The sequence below is a fragment of the Haliotis rubra genome, unplaced genomic scaffold (genome assembly GCF_003918875.1).
Source record: "Haliotis rubra isolate DU_JTF1 unplaced genomic scaffold, ASM391887v1 Scf1274, whole genome shotgun sequence".
In the NCBI taxonomy this organism is placed as follows: domain Eukaryota; kingdom Metazoa; phylum Mollusca; class Gastropoda; order Lepetellida; family Haliotidae; genus Haliotis; species Haliotis rubra.
This window is the reverse complement of record NW_025765197.1, coordinates 41817-63678: the sequence shown is the minus strand read 5'-3', so window position 1 is coordinate 63678 and position 21862 is coordinate 41817. Positions and strand designations below refer to the sequence as shown.

Below are 21862 nucleotides of genomic sequence, written 5' to 3'. Positions count from 1 at the left end.
TGTTTGGTTTTTTGTTCAAAAGCGCAATGGTCAGAGAAAACAGTTATGCATTTAGCAAAAAGCGCTTTACACTGCGTACACGGTTAATTAAATTCCATTTCAAACCTTTCAGAGTGGCCCTTCCGATATTTACAAAAACGTTCATCCAACTGTCGCACGCTACAGATAAGAGGCAGTGACCTTTCCCAGTACAACGTGTCAGTCAGTCTCACTCCGGCTGATGAACGTCGACAGGTCGAGTGACCTCGAGTTCGGCACACGGGGATTGCAGACACTGCACAAATTTCAAGCTTTTATTTATTAGATGGTTTGAGAAATTGTTCTCTGAAAATTTGAAGTTAATGGGAAAGAGAAAGAAGAGCTGTTCCAATGTAATATATTGCTGCGCATGTAGGCATTAAACTGCACAATTCAATGCCACCACGGTCTCATCATATATTTAATTATGTTGTTTAAAGCCGTACTCAGCAATATTCCAGCGATATAGCAGGATCATAGATTTGATATATTAGTTTTTTATTTTGCTTCGGATTGTTTAAGAATGAGTGAGTGAGCACAGTTTTACGCCGTTTTAGCATTATTCCAGCAACATCACGGCGGGAGACCACAGAAATGGGCTTCACACTCTGTAACCATGTAAGGAGTCGAACCCACGTCTTCGGCGTAACGAGCGAACGCCTTAACCACTGGGCTACCCAATCGCCCCAGGTCATTTATGAAAACAGCGAGTGGTATATATTCCAGGCATTCTGTGTAAAATTAGACATGAAGTCAACATCGCTTGTTCAGCAGTCTTATTCAAACGGAATTAAGCATTTTGGCACAATACAAATAACAAAAAATGAAACAAAATTACTAAAACATATAACGATAAATAGTGACTCAGAAGTTTTCAAAGTGAGAGACTAGTGCTTATATAATACCATATCAGCAATATTTCAACTGTTCGCTATGAGCATTTTGAAAGCCGTGTGCTACATTGGCTCTCACAGTGTTTGCTCGTTGGAGTTCACAATAATGATGCAATAAAGAAACGTGTTATGCGCAGGGAATATTATGCAACTACGACTCTCGTCATGAGTCGCGAATATCAAATATCAAATACTTTGACAGAATGGGCTACCTGCCACCTGCCATGCAAACACGCTTGTCACTGATCATGAGCAGATAGTCTGTGTCAGTATACAGCTTGGTTCCTAAAGGTATAACAATTTCAAGATGATTTGCTGTCAGTCAAGTTGTGTCCCCCGCCAGATGGTCATTCGTATGTTCAAATAAAATTCTGCTTTTGAGACAAAGCTAAACCATATAAAGTCACCATTTTTCAACTATTAAAACAAGAAAAACTGTTGTAGAGTGTGCAAAATTGTAAAAGAATCAATCCTAAGATTTCAGTCCTTTAAAACATTTTCTGCTGATTTCCATTGCTGAAAACAAGAACATCGTGTCTTTGATATTGTGAAGAGTGTTTAGGAACATCTAAAATTATCTTTGTGAACATTTATGCTTGCAACATTTTTCCATTTTCTGTTCACACATAGCTATATAAATCGCCAAAACGCAGCAATATTCAAGCAGTATTTGCATTTATTTCACGTGTAGAATGATTCTATAGGGTATAAAGAGAGACTCGAATGCATGATATGATACACAAGTACCAGAAGTAAGTCGCGATTGACATCTGAAGAGCGAGAAATAGTGATTTGGATGGTGCAGATAGGGTCGAAATACAATGCTGTTGCCAACGCCCTCGGATGCCACCGTATCACGGTTATAAGACTTATTCAGCGCTAAAAACAGACTGAGGTCACCGTAGACAGACCAAGAAGTGGACGTCCACGCATCACAGCGCCAGCTGAGGATAGGTACCTCCGTCATTAAGGAAGGAGGGAACGTTTCTTTTGGCGTTTTGTGTATTCATGTGTATACATATGTTTCCACAATGTTAAGCTTCTATTACAAATTGTCATCCCCATTATTTAACAGTATATGTGTAACTGTATTTAGGGAGAAGCCGACCATAAATGGTGCACTTGTGCCAAATTCCTGTGTCTATCGTTGGCCAGTAAAATATGTTTAAAACTAGGACTGACTGACTGAGTTTAGTTTTACGCCGCTTTTAGCAATATTCCAGCAATATCACGGCGGGGGACACCAGAAATGGGCTTCACACATTGTGCCCATTAAAACTAGGACTGCACGGTATTACCGGTATAGCGGTATATCGCAATACGCTTTTCAAACGATACGTATTATAATATTGTTTTTGAGAAACGCTATATTGAACAAAGAACACACATGAACTTTTTTGTGATTAACTTTATGGTTTAAATTAAAATCTACTCACTTTCATCCACAATAAAACGGCATACTGTAATGCAGTAAATTGTATAAAAAGAAAATAGAACCCATGACTATGCAACCTAATTTTGAGATTGATGTTATCAGAAACATGACATGTATGTTAAGGGACTAATAATGTGGGAAAATAGGATCGACATTAAGCGCATTAGTGTCAATTACTGTCAAACACTTGAGTTCCCAATTTATCGCAGTACCTATCGCAATACGGGTACCTGAATCGCAATACAGTGCAATACAATTTATGTGCCAATACACAGCCCTATTTAAAACAATGATGAATTAGGAAAACCATTATTTACTTCAGTGACTGAGTGAGTGAGTTAGTTTTACGCCGCTTTCAGCAAATATTCCAGCAATATCACGGCGGGGGACACCAGAAATGGGCTTCACACATTGTACCCATGTGTGGAAATGAACCCGGGTCTTCAGCTTGACGAGCAAACGCTTTTACCACTAGGCTACCCCACTGCTTCTTATGTACTTCAGTGTATACGGTCATGTATGCATATAATAACACATCTTATCTGGTGAACTTATATAATCCTTTTCTTTTGAGACGACCCCTCTTTATCCAATAAAACCAGACTAATATGCATAACTAGTGTGTAGAAACACTTGCGCGGCGTCCCCTTGGATTTGTTTGTATTGTTGTTTAACGCTGTATTCAGCAATACAACATCTATGACCGCGAACTAGTCAGATCTACGCAGTTGGGAGACGATGACATGCACAGCTAGCCTGACCACCCGATCCTGCCAGGCGCCTCTCATAAAAGCATAAACCTTTCTCACGACCTTCATAGTCTCTTCTTACAAGCGTCACGTGGATTGCTGAATCAATTCTAACCTGCATCTTTGAGTCTGCATTAACGCGGGATATTGTCTGATATAAGAGACAGTTTTTGCACAGGCTTCTATCTCGATGTTTTAACACGTGTGGTTCATATAAAACATTCGTGACAGGATCAGCCTTGAGAAAATCTTCAAATGAATCCTTTCCTGGGTAAACGAGCGTTTTAAAGGGGAAAATGCGCTGTAAGTATTTTAAACGAAAAATAAAAAAGACCGTACTTTAGGAACCAAGCTGTATACTGACACAGACTATTTGCTCATGATCAGTGACAAGTGTGTTTGCATGGCAGGTGACAGGTAGCCCATTCTGTCAAAGTATTTGATATTTGATATTTGCAACTCTTGACGAGAGTCGTAGTTGCATAATGTTATTGTGAACTCCAACGAGCAAACACTGTGAGAGCCAATGTAGCACACGGCGTTCAAAACGCTCATAGCGAACAGTTACAAAATTGCTGATGGTATTAAGCGCTAGTCTCTCACTTTGAAAACTTCTGAGTCACTATTTATCGTTATATGTTTTAGTAATTTTGTTTCATTTTTTGTTATTTGTATTGTGCCAAAATGCTTAATTCCGTTTGAATAAGTCTGCTGAACGAGCGATGTTGACTTCATGTCTAATTTTACACAGAATGCCTGGGAATATATACCACTCGCTGTTTTCATACATGACCTGGGGCGATTGGGTAGCCCAGTGGTTAAGGCGTTCGCTCGTTACGCCGAAGACGTGGGTTCGACTCCTTACATGGGTACAGAGTGTGAAGCCCATTTCTGTAGTCTCCCGCCGTGATGTTGCTGGAATAATGCTAAAACGGCGTAAAACTGTGCTCGCTCACTCATTCATAAACAATCCGAAGCAAAATAAAAAACTAATATATCAAATCTATGATCCTGCTATATCGCTGAAATATTGCTGAGTACGGCTTTAAACAACATATAATTAAATCTATGATGAGACCGTGGTGGCATTGAATTGTGCAGTTTAATGCCTACATGCGCAGCAATATATTACATTGGAACAGCTCTTCTTTCTCTTTCCAATTAACTTCAAATTTTCAGAGAACAATTTCTCAAACAATCTAAAAAATAAAAGCTTTGTGCAGTGTCTGCAATCCCCGTGTGCCGAACTCGAGGTCACTCGACCTGTCGACGTTCATCAGCCGGAGTGAGACTGACTGACACGTTGTACTGGGAAAGGTCACTGCCCTTTATCTGTAGCGTGCGATAGTTGGATGAACGTTTTTGTAAATATCGGAAGGGCCACTCTGAAAGATTTGAAATGGAATTTATTTAAAAGTGTACGCAGTGTAAAGCGCTTTTTGCTAAATGCATAACTGTTTTCTCTGACCATTGCGCTTTTGAACAAAAAAACAAACATTTCTGTGAAGCTTTTTATTTTATGCAGTCGTTCAATGGAAATTTTACGATTACGATAAACATAGCTGCCTTCCAGTTACAGTTTTATGAAAGCTAAAACAATGTTAAAAAGACAAAAAACTAAATAAGGATCATAATCAGATAGAATCGGGGATTCGAACCCTCAATGGTGTCAATTAATCAAAGGGACAGGATCTATCTGTCAACATTGGTTGATTGTTGTTTAACGCCGCAATGACAGCGGGTGTAAATAATAGAAATGGACCAGACAGCCCAGCGATATCATGAGCGCCGATCTAAGCTTTTGGGGGCGGTGGGGTTGCCCTTGTTGCATCATAACGTAATGAAGATCAGTTGATGTTCCTACACGTTGATCAATACTGAGAGCATCAGAACAAGCCCCAGAATATTGGAAATCCCCAAGCGTTCGCCTGAAACACAGATATGTGAATATAAGTTTCAAAATGTGAAGAAAGTTTCTCAAAAGGTTAAGGTTTGTGGTTGGGGTAGGAGGGAGTATGGCGAGTAGTAGGGATGGTAGGTGGGATATTGGTTGAGAACAGTGTGCTAAATAGCCGCTGGCCCGCAAGCCCGTGGCTAGTAAAAATCCAGTCGGGCCAGTAAATCCCCATAGTCACTGGCCCGACTGGCTAGTGAATTTCCATGGGTCATTTTATATCTATATCACTCTCTCCGACTTGTTAAGTCATAATACACTTTTAAGACTGAGTGGTACAGGAGAACCAGGAGAACGTAGGAAGGTAAGTAGTACGGTGGGCAGATCCATTTAGGTTGACAAACATATGTAGGTTGTAATGTGCAGGTTAGTTGCTTCTTAATAGTTAATAAACAATCAGCATATTAAATTAGTGAATTACCGGATCCTGTTGGTCCAGGAGATGCAGTTGTGGAAGTGACAGGAAGTGCAGGCGCCATCTTGTTTCCGGTTGCTACGAGTGCACGAGCTGTCTTGACAACTGACAAAATCATGCCGTTGGTAACACGACTCATATCGTCACATTGTTGATGGTAGCATGTCTGCATATATCCTCGGTAGCTCGCTGAAGTAAATACAGTATCATAAAATATCAATGTTGTAAACGAATCCTGTATCTACGCAAAATCGCTACAAAGTTTTCCCCTCTTTTATAACTCCACTGATATCTTATCCAAGGATTCTTGAATATCCGGGTTAGAATTTATCTTTGTACATTCACGCAACTTTGATGCCTGTTTATGACGTTGGCTGCTGTCAATGTTATCGGCGTTCTGAGGGGTGCGATGTTCAACACCAGTGTACGACACCAGTGATGACAGGGTGTTCGGTATCGCGGCTCACTACGACACAATGAGAAACACGGCAGGTGAGTAAGTATGTTCTCGCAATGTTCCAAAGAGACCCGTGAAGATCCGGGTTAGAATTCATCTTCAGTAACCCATGCTTGTCGTAAAGGGCGACTAATGGGATCGGGTGGTCAGGTTTACTGTCTTGCTGACGCATGTCATCAGCCTCCCATATGCGTAGATCGATGCTCATGTTTTTGATCACTGGATTGTCTGGTCCAGACTCGATTATTTACAGACCCCCCGCCATATACCTTGAATATTGTTGAGTCAGACATCAAACATTATTCAAATCTCAACACATGTTCATGGTACTGTACACCATTTTGTGGTAAACAAGTGTCACTTTTGGCTGTCCTTCCTGGTGATATCAACCAAGACTAGAGGTGTGACGAAACAGACATTTCACGATACGATACGTATCGCGATATCTTGGAACGATGCGATTCGATTCGATTAGATGCATATCACGATATGCTATCTTTATGTTTTGATAGCAAGTTACTGTGTAAATTTTGATATACTCGTCAATTTCGAGTGAAAAGTAGTAATTCTAACGTCAACGATACATATCACGATACGAAAAAAGTATCGATATATGTATCGTCAGATAAAGTATCACGATTATCGATACTACGATTTGTCGTCACAGCTCTAACCAAGACAATAACAGTCATGTACAGTGGATCTAATCACCTTGATCAAATCCTTGAATTATCAAAGTATCTCAAGACAAAATCCATGAAAATATTGTCATAAGTAAAGCGATTCATCCATTCAACCGAGAGGGGAATTATGTATCCATAACATGCATCCTGTTTATGAAATTCTGGTCCATCAGTTGTTTGTATACATGGTGTGTGGTGTAGCTGCCGACAGCAAACATATGCGTGTTGTTTTGTGTGACCATGAATGATGGGTGCTACTGGTAAGGCAGGACATGCATATCCTTTTATTCTTTTCGCGAAAGCCTGGTGTGAATATCTATTTTCAGTTTCTCATCCAGGTACACCCAAGAGAATGTTCCCGGAGTCTTGGCTATTTGGTCGAGTGGATTCTGTATATGTGCTCTTCTATAGCAAATTGTGTTTTATAAAAGATGTCTGCATTTCCACGATAAGAGAGCTTCTACAACAGTTAAGGAGTATTTGCACAGCAGGATCTGGACACAGAGACGGGTGACCACAACCATAATTATCAAAATGTTCATTTTTCATGAAAAAAGGTTCTAACGTGGCATCTGTCCATCGGCACCCATTACTTACCCGTATCTGTCAGAAAAATTGCCTTTATTCCCTTTTTCCAAAACTGCGCATGGTCACTACGGAGAGCATCCCCGTAAAAAGAGGCTTCCACAGCCGAGAGTGTCTGCCCCGTTAAAGTTTTAATGTCCAAAACCTCCAGTTCAAACTTGGCATCGCCAGACTGGTTGAATGCCTCTTGGAATACCCGAGCCAAGGAAGCATCGTAGGCGCGTGTGATGCAAGCCAGAAAGTCCCCCTGACGGTCGTCAGAATTGATGCTCTCGATGGCTTCAGGAAACAGCTGTAAAGAAGGAATGCTGCTATTGTAAGTTCTGTAAGGTCATGATGAAACTGTGATTACACAATGCCAGTAAGAAAGTGGTCAAATGTAACATATGTTATATTTGGGATTACACTTTCTTAGCAAAGTACAAATTCTAGTACTTTTTTTGGGATGAGTTCCATCCGGGACTTTGAACCCACACCTTCAGATTCAGGCACCTAATCGCCAGTCGCCGTGGCTGAGTGGGTTTGGCGGCTGACTTTATGTGCTGGCGAATAGGTTGCTGACGCTAAGGGTGTGGGTTCGAATCCCGGATGGGACTCAACCCAATAAAAGCATTTGTCAGGAATATTCAAGATATATATATAACGTCGGTCTGTTAATAATCGTGTATGGATCAGACAGTCCAGTGATCAAAAGCATGAGCATCCATTGTTTGTTGTTTAACGCTGCATTCAGCAATATTTCAGCTATAGCTCGGCGGTCTGTAAATAATAGAGTAAGGACCAGGGTCTCCTTTCACACAGCACTATGGTGATCGTAAGTCACAAAGGTAACCTTTGTGCAATAGTGCAATATTAAAGAATGGGAATTAAGGTTAAGCTTAGTAAAGGATGCTTCGTGAAAGGAGTCCCAGATAGTCCAGTGATCAACAGCATGAGCTTTGATCTACGCAATTGGGATACGATGACATGTGTAGATCAAATCAACGAGCGTAACCACCCGATCCCGTTAGTCACTCGTGCGACCATTATGGGTTGCTGAAGACCAGTTCTAACCCGGATCTTTCCGGTCATGAGGAACTGAACCTCATTTATTGAGTGAGTTGACCAGTGGAGTGGTTGGTGTAGTCGCGGCATAAAGTACCTGATGTAGTTGCAGATATTAGACCTTTACCTGTGTTAAACCATGAGCATGTGTACCGTGTTGACAAACAGTAGGCAAAATCAGGCGACCGGAGTTCGAACACACAATAACATGTTTCTGGCCTGCTTAAATTCTGTTCTCACCGTTACAAGAGGTCCAGGGAGTATCTGAGACTCCACGGTCTCGTTGAAGTTCATGATAGTGTCCATAACGATGAAGCCGGCAAAGTCGGGGGTTGTGTTCCAGTAGGTAGGGATCCAGTCTCGTATGAAGGCATCACTTCCGCATCCAATAAAGGTACATGCCTTGTCAGCATCTGATGTATACAAATATGAATGGAGCTGTAAGTCAGCTTAAATATATGGTTTGTGATGAAGGAAAGTCTTCTGCGGCTGTGGGTCTAATGAAATTTGTGAAATATATCAATACTGCCATGTTTCAGCCAGACAATGCGGGCCTCAATATAGCATTACCATGATGCTTCAGCCGTTGTGACCTCTCTGTCACACAACTGCAGTGTTTCAGTCAGAAAGTGTGTGGTCTGCATTTAACAAAACCACAATGTTTCAGTCAGACAGTGTGGGGTCTGCATTTAACAAAACCACAATGTTTCAGTCAGACAGTGTGGGGTCTGCATTTAACAAAACCACAATGTTTCAGTCAGACAGTGTGGGGTCTGCATATACGCCAAAACCACAATGTTTGTGACCTCTATAATCAGACAGATGCAATATTGCATAGACAATAATAAATGTACAATGTTTTCAGCTCGTTGGAACTCTATATCACACAACTGCAATGTTTCAGACAGTAAGGGGCCTCAATAAAACAATAACACAATGTTTCAGCTGGTTGGAACTCTATATCACACAACTGCAATGTTTCAGACAGCCAGTAAGGGGCCTCAAATAAAACAATAACACAATGTTTCAGTTGGTTGGAACTCTATATCACACAACTGCAATGTTTCAGCCAGCCAGTAAGGGGCCTCAATATAACAATAACACAATGTTTCAGCTAGCTGGACCTCTAAATCACACAACTGCAATTTTTAAGCCAGTTCAATTAACGAGGTCTCAATGTAAATATAACAATAAAACATTTTTTCAGCTGGTTGGAACTCTATATCACACAACTGCAATGTTTCAGACAGACAGTAAGGGGCCCCAATATACCAAAACCACAATGTTTCATCTTTGTGACCTCTTCACCACACAACTGCAATGTTTCAGCCAGATAGCGGGGCCTCTATATAACAAAACCACAATGTTTCAGCTGGTTGGACCTCGATATCAACGTGTTTCAACACTATAACCAACGTTTTAGTCCAAACAGTGTGTGGCATCTCTATATATCGCGGCTATATAATGTATGGTATGTGGCTTCTTATACACATGATATATGACAAACCCGTCAGCTTGATAGCAACTTAACTAACACATCAGAGACACATTGTGTGACACTGCTACAATGTGTCAGCCAGACAAGGTATGGTGAGTGTGTGAGTTTAGTTTTACGCTGCATTCAGTATAATCGAGTCTGGACCAGACAATCCAGTGATCAACAGCATGAGCATGGATCTGCGCAATTGGGAACCGATGACATGTGTCAACCAAGTCATCGAGCCTGACCACCCGATCCCGTTAGTCGCCTCTTACGACAAGCATGGGTTACTGAAGGTTCATTCTAACCAGGACCTTCACTGGTTGACAAGGTATGGGGCTTCTTATACACATGATATATGACAAACCTGTCAGCTTGATAGCAATTTAACTAACACATCAAAGACACATTGTGTGACATTGCTACAATGTATCAGCCAGAGAAAGTGTTGGGTGTTATAACGCGCAAACTACATTTGAGCCACACAAGGTGTTGGACCTCTATTTCAATGTTTCAAGGTATTGTAGCGTTTTTCACAGGGTACTCACCAACTTCCCATTCCTCCAGGTCAAACGCGACAAACATGAGGGTATAGTTCCTTTGACTTGTCGACAAAGCTTTAGCAGCACTTAGCAATGCCGCCATTGAACTTCCGTTGTCATCGACACCTGGTAAAATAACAGAAGAAACCAATGTAATAGACGCAATGTATTGTGGGTAGTGTATTCCAATCTTACTACTACTACTACTACTACTACTACTACTACTACTACTACTACTACTACTACTACTACTACTACTACTACTACTACTACTAAGGAATTCCACAGCTATCTTAAGCGTGCCAAGGTTGTTGGACAAAATCTGAAACTTGAGGTTGATTTTGTCCTTCACCAAATCTGCCCAGTGTCGGTCCTTTGAGGAGAAGCTTTCTGTAAAGCCATTGCATCGTGTGTACATGCAGTGCGTGAAACAGAATAGCAATCCCTCCTTCGCCTGGATGAAGTCGGCTGGTCTCAAATGTGAAACTGAGGGCTTCCTTTTTGCTGCTCAGGACCAGTCACTTCCCACTCGTAATCGCCAAAATGTGATTCTTAAAGAAAATATCAATATGAAATGCCGACTTTGCAATGTATTTACAGAGACTGTCCAACACCTTGCCCTTCCTTGGCACAAACAGCATATCTGAAAAGACATGATGGCATGGCTCGTTGCTTTTACTATCGCCTCCGCCATGCATGTGGCTTTGACTCCGAGGACCATCCATGGTACGACCCTGAACATGTCTAGGGCGTCATGGAATATGATGCTTTTAAACTTCTGTGGAATAGGCCTTTATACAGCCTCAGAAGAATTTCAGCCAACAAACCTGACCTTGTCCTTTTTGATAAAGCCAATGAATTTATTTGTATTATTGAATTTTCTGTCCCTTTTGACAGCAATGTGACTGGCAAGATTCAGGAAAAGAATACTAATATATGCGGACCTCGCCTTGAAATGTCTCGCGTGCATCCCAAGTACACTGTCGTCAGACTCCCCATTGTTCTCGGTGCCCTTGGTTTGGTACCTCCTGATCTCTTGGTGGAGACCAGGAGAGTGCCCGGGTTCTCCACCGGGAGCACAGCCCTTCTGACCCTCTGGGTAATGCAGAAGGCTGCAGTGTTGGGTAGTCTACATATTCTCCGGAAAGTTCTTGGAGAGAGTTACTGTTTGTATCGGCTGAAAAGGTGTATATTGAAGTTACGCTTGAACACTTGAAGAGATGGAATTGTACGTAGTTTAAGCGGAAGTGAGTTCCATAGTGTGGTTGCAGCTGAAGCAAAAGAGCGGGCACCAAATGTCTTGAGGTTGAATGGTGGAGGATTCAGCAGGTGTTGGTTACTGGATCTGAGGGCACGAGCAGGAGTGTATGGTGTGAGAAGATCACACTTGTATGAGGGAGCCATGGAGCTAACACACTGGAAAGCGAGAGTGAGTACCTTGAAATCAATTCTTTCATGGATCCGTAACCAGTGCAAGGAATCCAGAACGAAATGTACATCACAGGAGGGCTTAGAATGGGTAACAAGACGGGCAGCTTTACTTTGGAGAGATTGCAGGCGCTTTATCTGGGTTTTGGAGGCACGTGTAAGCAGACTGTTGCAATAATCTTGGCAGAATGAGAATCTTACTGATTGCATGTTGTTTTATGTCGCATTCAGCACAATTTCAGCTGTACATAAATAACAAGTCTGGACCAGACATTGAGACAAATAGCACTGATCTACCAAGCTAGTGTGCAATTACATGCATCAACCAAATCAAAGAGTCTGATCACCCCATCTTGAAGGTCGCCTCTTGCGACAAACATGTGTTTTAGGAAGACTGCGTCTTATTCACAATGGTTCCTATAAAAAAAGGTTTGTTTGTTTGTTATAACAGAGATCTGTAAACAATCGAGTGTGGACCAGACAGTCCACTGATCAACAGCATGAACATCGATCCATACCATTGGGATCCGATGACATGTATCAACAAAGTCAGCGAGCCTGACCACCTGATCCCGTTAGTCGCCTCTTACGACAAGCATGGGTTGCTGAAGTCCAGTTATAACCCTGGATCCTCACGGGCACCAATAATCAGGGCGAGACAGGGCCCGAATATACGATAACATTACTGAAGATCAATTCTAACCCGGATCTTCACGGGTCTCTTTGGAACATTGCGAGAACATATTTACTCACCTGATGTGTTTCTCATTGTGTCGTAGTGAGCCGCGATACCGAACACCCTGTCATCACTGGTGTTGAACATCGCACCCCTCAGAATGCCGATAACATTGACAGCAGCCACCTTCATAAACAGGCATCAAAGGTGCGTGAATAAACAGAAACTAACTCCGATATCAACAGTATTTTCATTCTAATGTGTCAGTTTAATTTAAGAGGAAAAGATGAAACGTTTACCACTTGGTGAGATCATGGACACGTATATGGGTCTCACATAATGTTAATCAGGGTATACATAGGATTCGAACCCAAGACCAGCGGCCATCCTTGCATTTCGGAAGGCGGTGGGTGGTGGTGAACGCTGCTCTTCGCAACGCCTTAAAACAGTTTATCATAAAAATTACCAAAAACCTTTCAAAATTTAACCCAAATATAATGCTTGAAATTTCAGCACCGCACCTGCTCTCGTGAAATGGAATGCCAGCCCGAATTAAAACAACTGAGATCCCTCACATCTCGTAGTTGAAGAGACAGGTTGCCCTGAGTTTAAAATCTTATGAATTATGTTGTTGAAGTCAGGACTCAGCACTGCGAATTATGTAGTATAAAGAAACTAGTGGTTGATAGCAAACAACAAATAAACAAACAAACAAACAAAATAAATAAACAAACAGCCAGGTCACACATTTCCACCTCGCTTCGTTGTTTTAAGGCACAAAGAATTGGGCTCATATGGTATTGCAGATCAAAATTTAATCGTGACATTAATTACGACATTGCTCTTTATTGCCAGATATATTCAGGACTGAGGGTGTAAACAGGGAAAGGAAATGTGCATATATCATAACTCATTTACATATTACCTGGTTTTCACCTGTAAAGGAATGCTCGTGCATTTCTAGGCCATAATTCCTGAATTCCGTTGAAATAAACTCTTTGGTTTTGAGTTTATAATCTGGATTGGTCACGTGATGCCTGGCCTCTGAAAAATGTTCTTGAAGAGTTGTCCGAACAAATGTGGCGTCACCAGCCACTATCGGGACGGCGAGAGTGACTGAAAATGGAGACGGGAATGTATTATTACATTGTTATATAATTGAAGACGTGAATAAGTCCTCAGAAAATAATGATAGGCTCAGGAGTCCACGACACGCAGCTTTTCCTACAGAGTTGCTTCCAGGAGATGTGCCTGGATCCTGTGATTAATAGTGAGTGAGTTTAGTTTTACGCCTCTTTTAACAATATTCCAGCAATATCATGGCAGGGGACACCAAAATTGGGCTTCACACATTGTACCCATGTGGGGAATAGAACCCGGGTCTTCGGCGTGACGAGCGAACGCTTTAACCAGTAGGCTACCCTACCGCCCCCTGTGATTAGCAAGTCACAAATATTTTGATGATCGGTGAATCACTGTGTAGCGGGGCGTGGCGGGGCATGCTGACGGGGTTAAACTCTTTGGTCATGTGGACAAGAAGGTTCGTGGATTAGAAGGTTCGTGGTTCGAATCCCAGTACGGGACTCGGAAATTTTATGGCCGCTACATGGGCGCCCAACGTTGGGCTGAGCACGTACATATCGAATTTGAGCAAAATAATTCTCAGTTCCCATCTATGCGGCTCGGGACGTGCCTTCTGTTGACGGGTGAGTATGTAGCAGGGCGTGGAGTCATCCCACAGATGACATCCTTACCTTTTCAGCTTGCTGACGAGGTTAACCTCTTTGGTCATGTGGACAAGGCGTCCGACTTCGGATTAGAAAGTTCGTGGTTCGAATCCCAGCACGGGACTCGGAAATGTTATGGCCGAACAACTGCATTCCTGTTCATCCGCGATAACAGTCCCGTCTTATGTTTGTGTGTTGTCAAACGCAGCGCACAGCAATTTTCCAGCTCTAGCGGCGTTCTGTACAAAATCGAGTCTAAACCAGACAGCCCAGCCTAATAACTGATAAACGAAATGTACCCTAAGCAAAGTCAATATACAAAACCGTACCCGGTACCCTACACTGCGGACGAGTCAATATTCCGCAACCCAAAACCGAAACCGTATTTAGTACTTCCCGTTCAGCCGATTGTGAATGTTATTGTGCATCATGAAATATTCGTTACTGTGTATGATCGTTTCCTATATAACGCAATCAAATGCATCTAATACAACAGTATGACAATTCCGATCAAGAAAACGACACATTGCGGAATGGAATTGCCCTTGGGTACGTTTCTGTATTCTGAGTTTGGCTGCGTACAGAAACGTACCTGGGGTACACGTCTGTAGTACCCGTGTCGACAACGACCCTTTCAGCCCTAATATCGTAGGCACTATGGCGGGATATGGGTTTTAACAGAGAGTTTAGACATGTCTGTATATTCCCTGAGTTAAGTTATCTAAATCTTCACAGGGCTGTTAATATAAATGAAACCCCAGCAGGTTATCATCATGACCATCAGCACAGCCATGTACAGGTCAGCTGCTAGACTTGCACAAGTCTCTAAGGTAAAAATTAATCGTTTAAATGATAATTTCTAAATGACAATAAATAACAGACTGGGTCCGTACTGTCCGCCTATCCAGACTTGCCTCTTCGAAGGATAGAATTACTATTCATCCATGGGCTCAGCATTCAGTACAGCCTTGTAGCAAGGCTAGCCAGCTGCGCGTACTTAACTTCAGAATATGGCCGATTAGCCACGGAAATTTACGATTGTGAGATGCCGGATACTGCAGGTCGGAGATCATTCACCGATATATAGTCTGTGCAGGCTGACCAAAACATAATACGATACAGGGCTACCTGTCAGTCAGTATATACGTTGGATTCTTGTTGTTAGAAAACTTGACCCTCGGTCAGCGGCTAGACTGACCATTGCCTCTATGGTGTCTGGCCGTAGCTGCACAATCATGTAATTGTATATTTAGACGCCGAATAAAGTGTTGTGCACCCACTGATGGACTTGGTTGAAGAGGTACATATCCAAACAATAACATCCCGGGATACTAACAACAGCTGACAACAGACAGGAACGCTAACAACAGTAATAACAGTCCATCAAAACTGTTAAATGAACGGACAAGTGAAAACTGAATTTATAGCCGATAACGGACCATATAACCAATAATTAAGTGTGAGGGGGTGAGTTTAGTTTTACGCCACACTCAGCAATATTCCAGCTATATGGCGGGGGGTCTGTAAATAATCGAGTCTGCACCAAACAATCCAGTGATCAACAGCATGAGCATCGATCTATACAATTGGGATACGGTGATATGTGTCAACAAAGTCAGCGAGCCTGACCACCCGATCCCGTTAGTCGCCTCTTACGACAAGCGTTGGTTGATGAAGAGCAATTCTGACCCGGATCTTCACGGGATGCATAACCAATGAACGTGCAACACCAGCGATAACTTAAAAAATAAACTGAGGACCAGAGTGTAGCCTAGTGGTCAAAGCGTTCGCTCGTCACGCCGAAGGCCCGGGTTCGATTCCTTACACCGGTACAAAGTGTTAACCCCATTTCTGGTGTACCCCGCCGTGAAATTGCTGGAATGTTGCTAAAAGCGGCGTAAAACATACTCACTCACTCATCGCACACGTCAATAATTTATCAGCAGGAAATATTAATGAAAACAGCAAGGTTTTACATGACGCGTTATTCCTAAGTATTCGACGCAACAATTTTGTAAACTACTCTCAAAATAGTATCATACGAGTCAAGCTTGAAGCAAGTTTTATGGGTGACCCTCACAACTCAGTTCAATAAAATCGATTTCATAAGCAAAGAATGATATTGTCAGATTGTTCCAGAGAACTCAGAGGAGACAGTAATCCTGGCTGCTGAACTGAACAATGCTGTAGTTTCATTTGGTGGTGTAACATACATTTACATACTGAGAATGATGAACACAAAGAAATATTTAACTTTTCGTGACTCCCAAATATTGAAAATGACTCCCAAAAATAAATATTGTGAGTCACCATGACTCCCATTTTTAAAAGTCTGTGTGAAACCCTGAAACACAGACATTATGTTGATCCACTTACTCACAATGCCTTGTTTATGTGGTGTATTTATATCTCAAGGCCAGGACTGAAACCTGTTATTGAGTTGTCATAACTATATTTTTCAGGTCCTATGCAATTCGTACCCACCATGACCTGAACTCAGATGAACTCTCAGCTTTAGATATGTAAATCCTCGACGTGTATGCAACAACTGACGTATGTGGACTGAGAAAAAATATAGCGTACTTTTCAACAGATTCCATACCAGTTAACACCTCGACCTCAGGGCGACACGCTCGGTATTCTCCCATCACACATCCACAATGTTAAACTTCCGTGGCCAACCGGCCATACTCTAAAGTTAATTAGGGTTAATTACACGCAGGCAGCTGACCTGTACATGGCTGTGCTGATGGTCATGATAATAAGCTGCTGATATTTCATTTATATTGTCAGCACTGTGATTTAGATTTAGATAACACAACTTTAACTAAACTCAGAGAATATACAAACATGTCTATATTTCCCGATAAAACCCATACCCCATCAAAGTGCCTACGACATACGCCCTTTCTGTGAAAAAGGACGTGCCCCGCGTCCTTATAAGCATTGTGAATGAGGTAGCGAATAAGTTACAAAATACATTAGATAAATTATATGTCTTCAATATGAAAAGTTATGATATTGTTTAAAACTGCCAAATTAACATCACATGTTAGTTGATGTGACAATAATTACACAAATTCCTCAGTAGTAGGGATAAGCTCTATAATAAACAGACATTGTTTAAAAAAACACACCCTGATAATCACAAAACTGAAAACATGATTTCAGCCGAGGTTTGCTGACAGGAATATCGACATAAGAATGACAATATTTGTTGAAAATTTGTATGGACAGGTAAAGATTTGTGTCGTGGAACCATTTTTTTCCTGTTTAACACAATAACATATATGACAGAATAATAAGCTCGTAGCACTGTATAACATAATACATGTACATTCAAGAAATTCAGGCAAAGGATTTCATGTTCAGGTGCACATTGTATCCTTTGCATGAATAACAAATTCCTAAATAGCCAAGCTTCCATGTAATATAAACATGAAACTCTTCTTTTATTAGAAGACACACACATACACATACACATACACATATACATACACGCACACGCACACACACACACATTCTCTCTCTCTATCACACACACACCTCAACATTTTGTATCATTCTAACATTAAAATAACAGTCAATTCTCTCTTTCACACACACATTCACACACACACACACACCAACATTTTGTATCATTTTCGCAATAAAATAAGTCAAATCCCCTCTCCCCCCCACACTCTCTCTCGCCCTCACACACGCGCGCAAATCTCTCTCTCTCTGTCTCTCTCTGTCTCTCTCTCTCTCTCACTCTCACACACACACACACACATACGCCATCACACACGTTCTCATCTACTCTCGTCACACCATTAAAAATACACTTTCAAGTCCTTAAGACATCATATCCATATTCCAGCTTATGGGCATAACATTCCCATAAAAAGCAAAGCATGGCAAATCAATCTCAGACATATTTTAAACACATCTTTCAACTCCAAACATTACTCAAACAACGGCCCATGATATTTACTCCAGTACATATTAGAAAGCGGTGGCCAGGAGGACAGACAATTACTTTGATGTAACATAGACACACAGGTGTATGCTGCGATTGAGAGCATACAGAACAGGGACATGAAACGGAACACATTTACAAAGAAGGTAATAAGTGGTGTCGGAAATAAGTTGAGGGAATGTGGAGGCGACACTCTGGGGACTGAGATGGTATAACCCACAGTGGATGCACATGTATGGGTGTCTGTGGGCATGATACACTGGGGATGGGATGGGAGGTGGTGGGACGGGGAAAACTGGGTGATGGCAGGGGAAGGGAGGGGTTGGGGGAATGCATTGCTGGGGGAGGGTTGAAAGTCATTAGTTTGCTTCTGCTGCTCTTCATGTAGTCTGTCCAGCTTAACTTTAATGGATGAGATGAGAGACATGATTCCCTCCATACCAGACATTTGATATGTGTCCTCTGCTACCTGGGCACTTTCTATCATATCGGACAAAGTGTCATGGCGTCTGGTGGCAATAAATTGAACGATATGAGGAAGGGAATTTCTGAAAATGAGGTCTTTTATGAATTGGTCATCGTTACATTTCAAAAGGGATGCCTCATGCCGAATTGATTGAAGAAATAATCGAAAGTCCTCATGCTCTTTTTGTTTCCTGTCGGTAAGGGCATTTTTACGATTTATAATTTGGATAGATGTGGGGCCATACCATTTGAGAAAAGATTGTTTGAGTTCGGGCCATGTCATATTGTCTTTACAGGGGAGTACTTCATACCAGATCAGAGCAGATTCCGATAAATATAAAGGAAAAACGTTAATGATTTCTTCATCAGCGAAATTTTGAATATTAACAAATTTCTGAAATCTGCTTAGCCAGGAAGATGCAGAGCGGGGATCATGTCCATCAAACAGTGGCATTGGGAGGTTTGTGCAACAGACACGGGGTGGGGGATGGCCAGCGGGACGGTCTGCCGGCGGGGAGGAACATTGAGGGGGAGAGCAACAACTGTTATTACAGTGGGGATGTTTAATGCGACATGGGTGATTACCGGGGCCAGAGGCGGTAGGCTGAGGGGAGGCTGATGGAGAGACTGAGCGAGTGGCGGTAGTTGTACGTTTAGATTTTCTGAGGACCCTCCAGGGAAAACAGGATGGACTGGAGGACCCGTCGTCAGATTTAGTAGATTTAAACGAATAGAGAGGCATTGTACTTTAAAGAATGAACTAAATGGTATAAACACTCAACCTGTAGGATACAATCGTGGAAAGCACAGAACAATTACAAATTCACAGAACAAAGCACAGTCCACTAAAAGTCACAATGTCAATGGCACATGGTATATAGATGAGGTGACCTCTTCGTCTTGGAATCAGTCTTTATGGTTTCTCTCACACAGACACAGGGTATGGAAGAAGGGGGACGTCGTACAGCTGGAATGTATGCACGGTGGAGTGTCAACGGACCAGTTCTTGATTTCACACCGGCGTTCCATGAAACACTATCACGTTTTGTAGTTGTAAGCGATGGATTCTATGGATAAGCATGTTCAATGTGAATGAACACACACACACACACACACACACACACACACACACACACACACACACACACACACACACACACACACACACACACACACACACACACACACACACACACACACACACACACCCGCATGTCATGTACAATATCATTGACTAACCCCCACCCACCCAATCATTCCCAACCCCCTCTAAATTTTACGCTTACTTTTTATATACTTAGTATGTACACAATTGATGATCCCCCTTTACTCCCCGGAACAAAATGTGTGACCCCCTTTGAAATCATCAACCGCCATTAATTATGAACGGTCCCTAATGACGGTCCCTTATGCCGGTCCCTTCCTCGATGTAACTACTCCAATACTTATATCATCTCCTACGCAACCCCCACCCCCACCCCGTCATACACGTTTCCACCTCTACAGACTAACACCACACCACGTCAAAATAACGTTAATTGGCCGGTCATTAGTATATTTGAGCTTCTGTACACAAGGCTGAATGGTTGGGGTAAAATGGAGTCTCGCCCCGTTTCCTCCTACATACGTAAGTCACTGTCACGTCAGCTCAATGGGAATTGTTCATGGTGAATTGAAATGAAAGCTAACATGCTACATGCTACTTACAACGTGTATAAAGTATATAGTGTAAAACATGTAAAACGTACCTGTAAAACAAAGCCACAGTGCCTGTGAACGGTGCATCCTGCTTCAGACTGTGACCTTTGACACACGCTGTGTACGAGGTTCGCTGTGTACTACTACAGTACACTGGAGGCGTGGGGCTAGACTTGCACAAGTCTTTAAGACAAAAATGAACAGTTATAAGGCGATGGATAGAATTACTATACATCCATGGGCTCAGCCTTCAATTAAGCCTTGGAGCAAGGCTAGCTTAGGGTGTGACGGAAACCTTTTCCTCTGACAACTGGCTTACACGAGAGAGATTATTTTTTCACACAGGAAAACCTTGTGCTTGGGTGGGGTCGTATCAAAAGGTGTCAAGAGAATTTTCCGTTGTTAATGTAGTTCTTATTTTGATACTGACAGAGACCATATACGGTATATGGTCTCTGATACTGGTAAGTTAATGAAAGTACATACTACACAAGGCACAGATATTTGTTACACATTCTGAGTGAGTGAGTGAGTATGGTTTTACGCCGCTTTTAGCAATATTCCAGCCATATCACGGCGGGGGACACCAGAAATGGGCTTCACACATTGTACCCATGTGGGGAATCGAACCCGGGTCTTCGGCGTGACGAGCAAACACTTTAACCACTAGGCTACCCTACCGCCCGTTACACATTCTGTAGATTTAAAAACATATATAGACAGTAACATGCATGGTGTTGTCCTTGTTGTGGTGGTATGTTGGTGACGGTTCTCCAGTTTCTTGTCACTGTCTCGTAACGCATCTCCAGCACAGTATTACATTACCTGTCGTCATAGTGATGGCTGTATACGTTAAACCATGACGACGCAAATAACTACAACATCGGAGTACGGGAAGAAATCCGGAATGTGATGGACACGGCTTTATATTCATGTGTCATAGAAATCATATTTCTAAATCTATCTATCTATCTATCTATCTATCTATCTATCTATCTATCTATCTATCTATCTATCTATCTATCTATCTATCTATCTATCTATCTATATCTATCTATCTATCTATCTATCTATCTATCTATCTATCTATCTATCTATCTATATCAAATCATAATTCTATATCTATCTTTAATTTTAATGCCAGAATGAGCGACTTTCTTGACTTTATCCCTAACGATGATCTTACTCACATCCAGGATGACTGTGTTGACTATCCAGAGGATGTATTTAATATTTATAGAAAAAGTAGAGATAAGTGTTATAACTCTTACGGTATCAAATTAGCAAATCTTTGTTTTACTTTCGGAATTCACTCACTTAATGGTAGACTATTCGAAGATGCTGATGGTAACTTTACATGTTCTACATATAACGGTTCAAGCGTCGTTGATTATATCTTAGCATCTTCTGATTTATTTCAATATTTCACTGACTTTAAAATACTTGATAGAGATGACTCTTGTCATTTTCTTCTTGCTTGCACCTTGATAGTGGAAAATTTTGGTACTGTTCAATGTCCAAGTCACCGAAATAGTTGTAGCAACAAGAAATCTATGCACACTAAATGTGATCCATGGATAAAATATGTGTGGAACAGCAACTCTGTGCAGCCATTTTAAAATAAGTTTCAGGATGTCTTTCTCTCTGATTAT

General features: G+C 41.7%; 1 protein-coding gene across 1 annotated transcript; it reads right to left on the bottom strand.

The window, feature by feature from the left end:
• Positions 1–4592: 4592 nt before the first annotated feature.
• On the bottom strand, positions 4593–20357 carry LOC124266712. The gene is made up of 8 exons (XM_046701509.1): positions 20261–20357; positions 13285–13475; positions 12437–12545; positions 10262–10381; positions 8474–8646; positions 7202–7481; positions 5471–5653; positions 4593–5023 (listed from the first exon to the last, which is right to left on the bottom strand). Exons 1-8 carry the CDS (start codon positions 20295–20297, stop codon positions 4956–4958), a joined length of 1161 nt encoding a protein of 386 aa, XP_046557465.1. The 5' UTR covers positions 20298–20357; the 3' UTR covers positions 4593–4955.
• Between the last annotated feature and the right edge of the window lie 1505 nt (positions 20358–21862).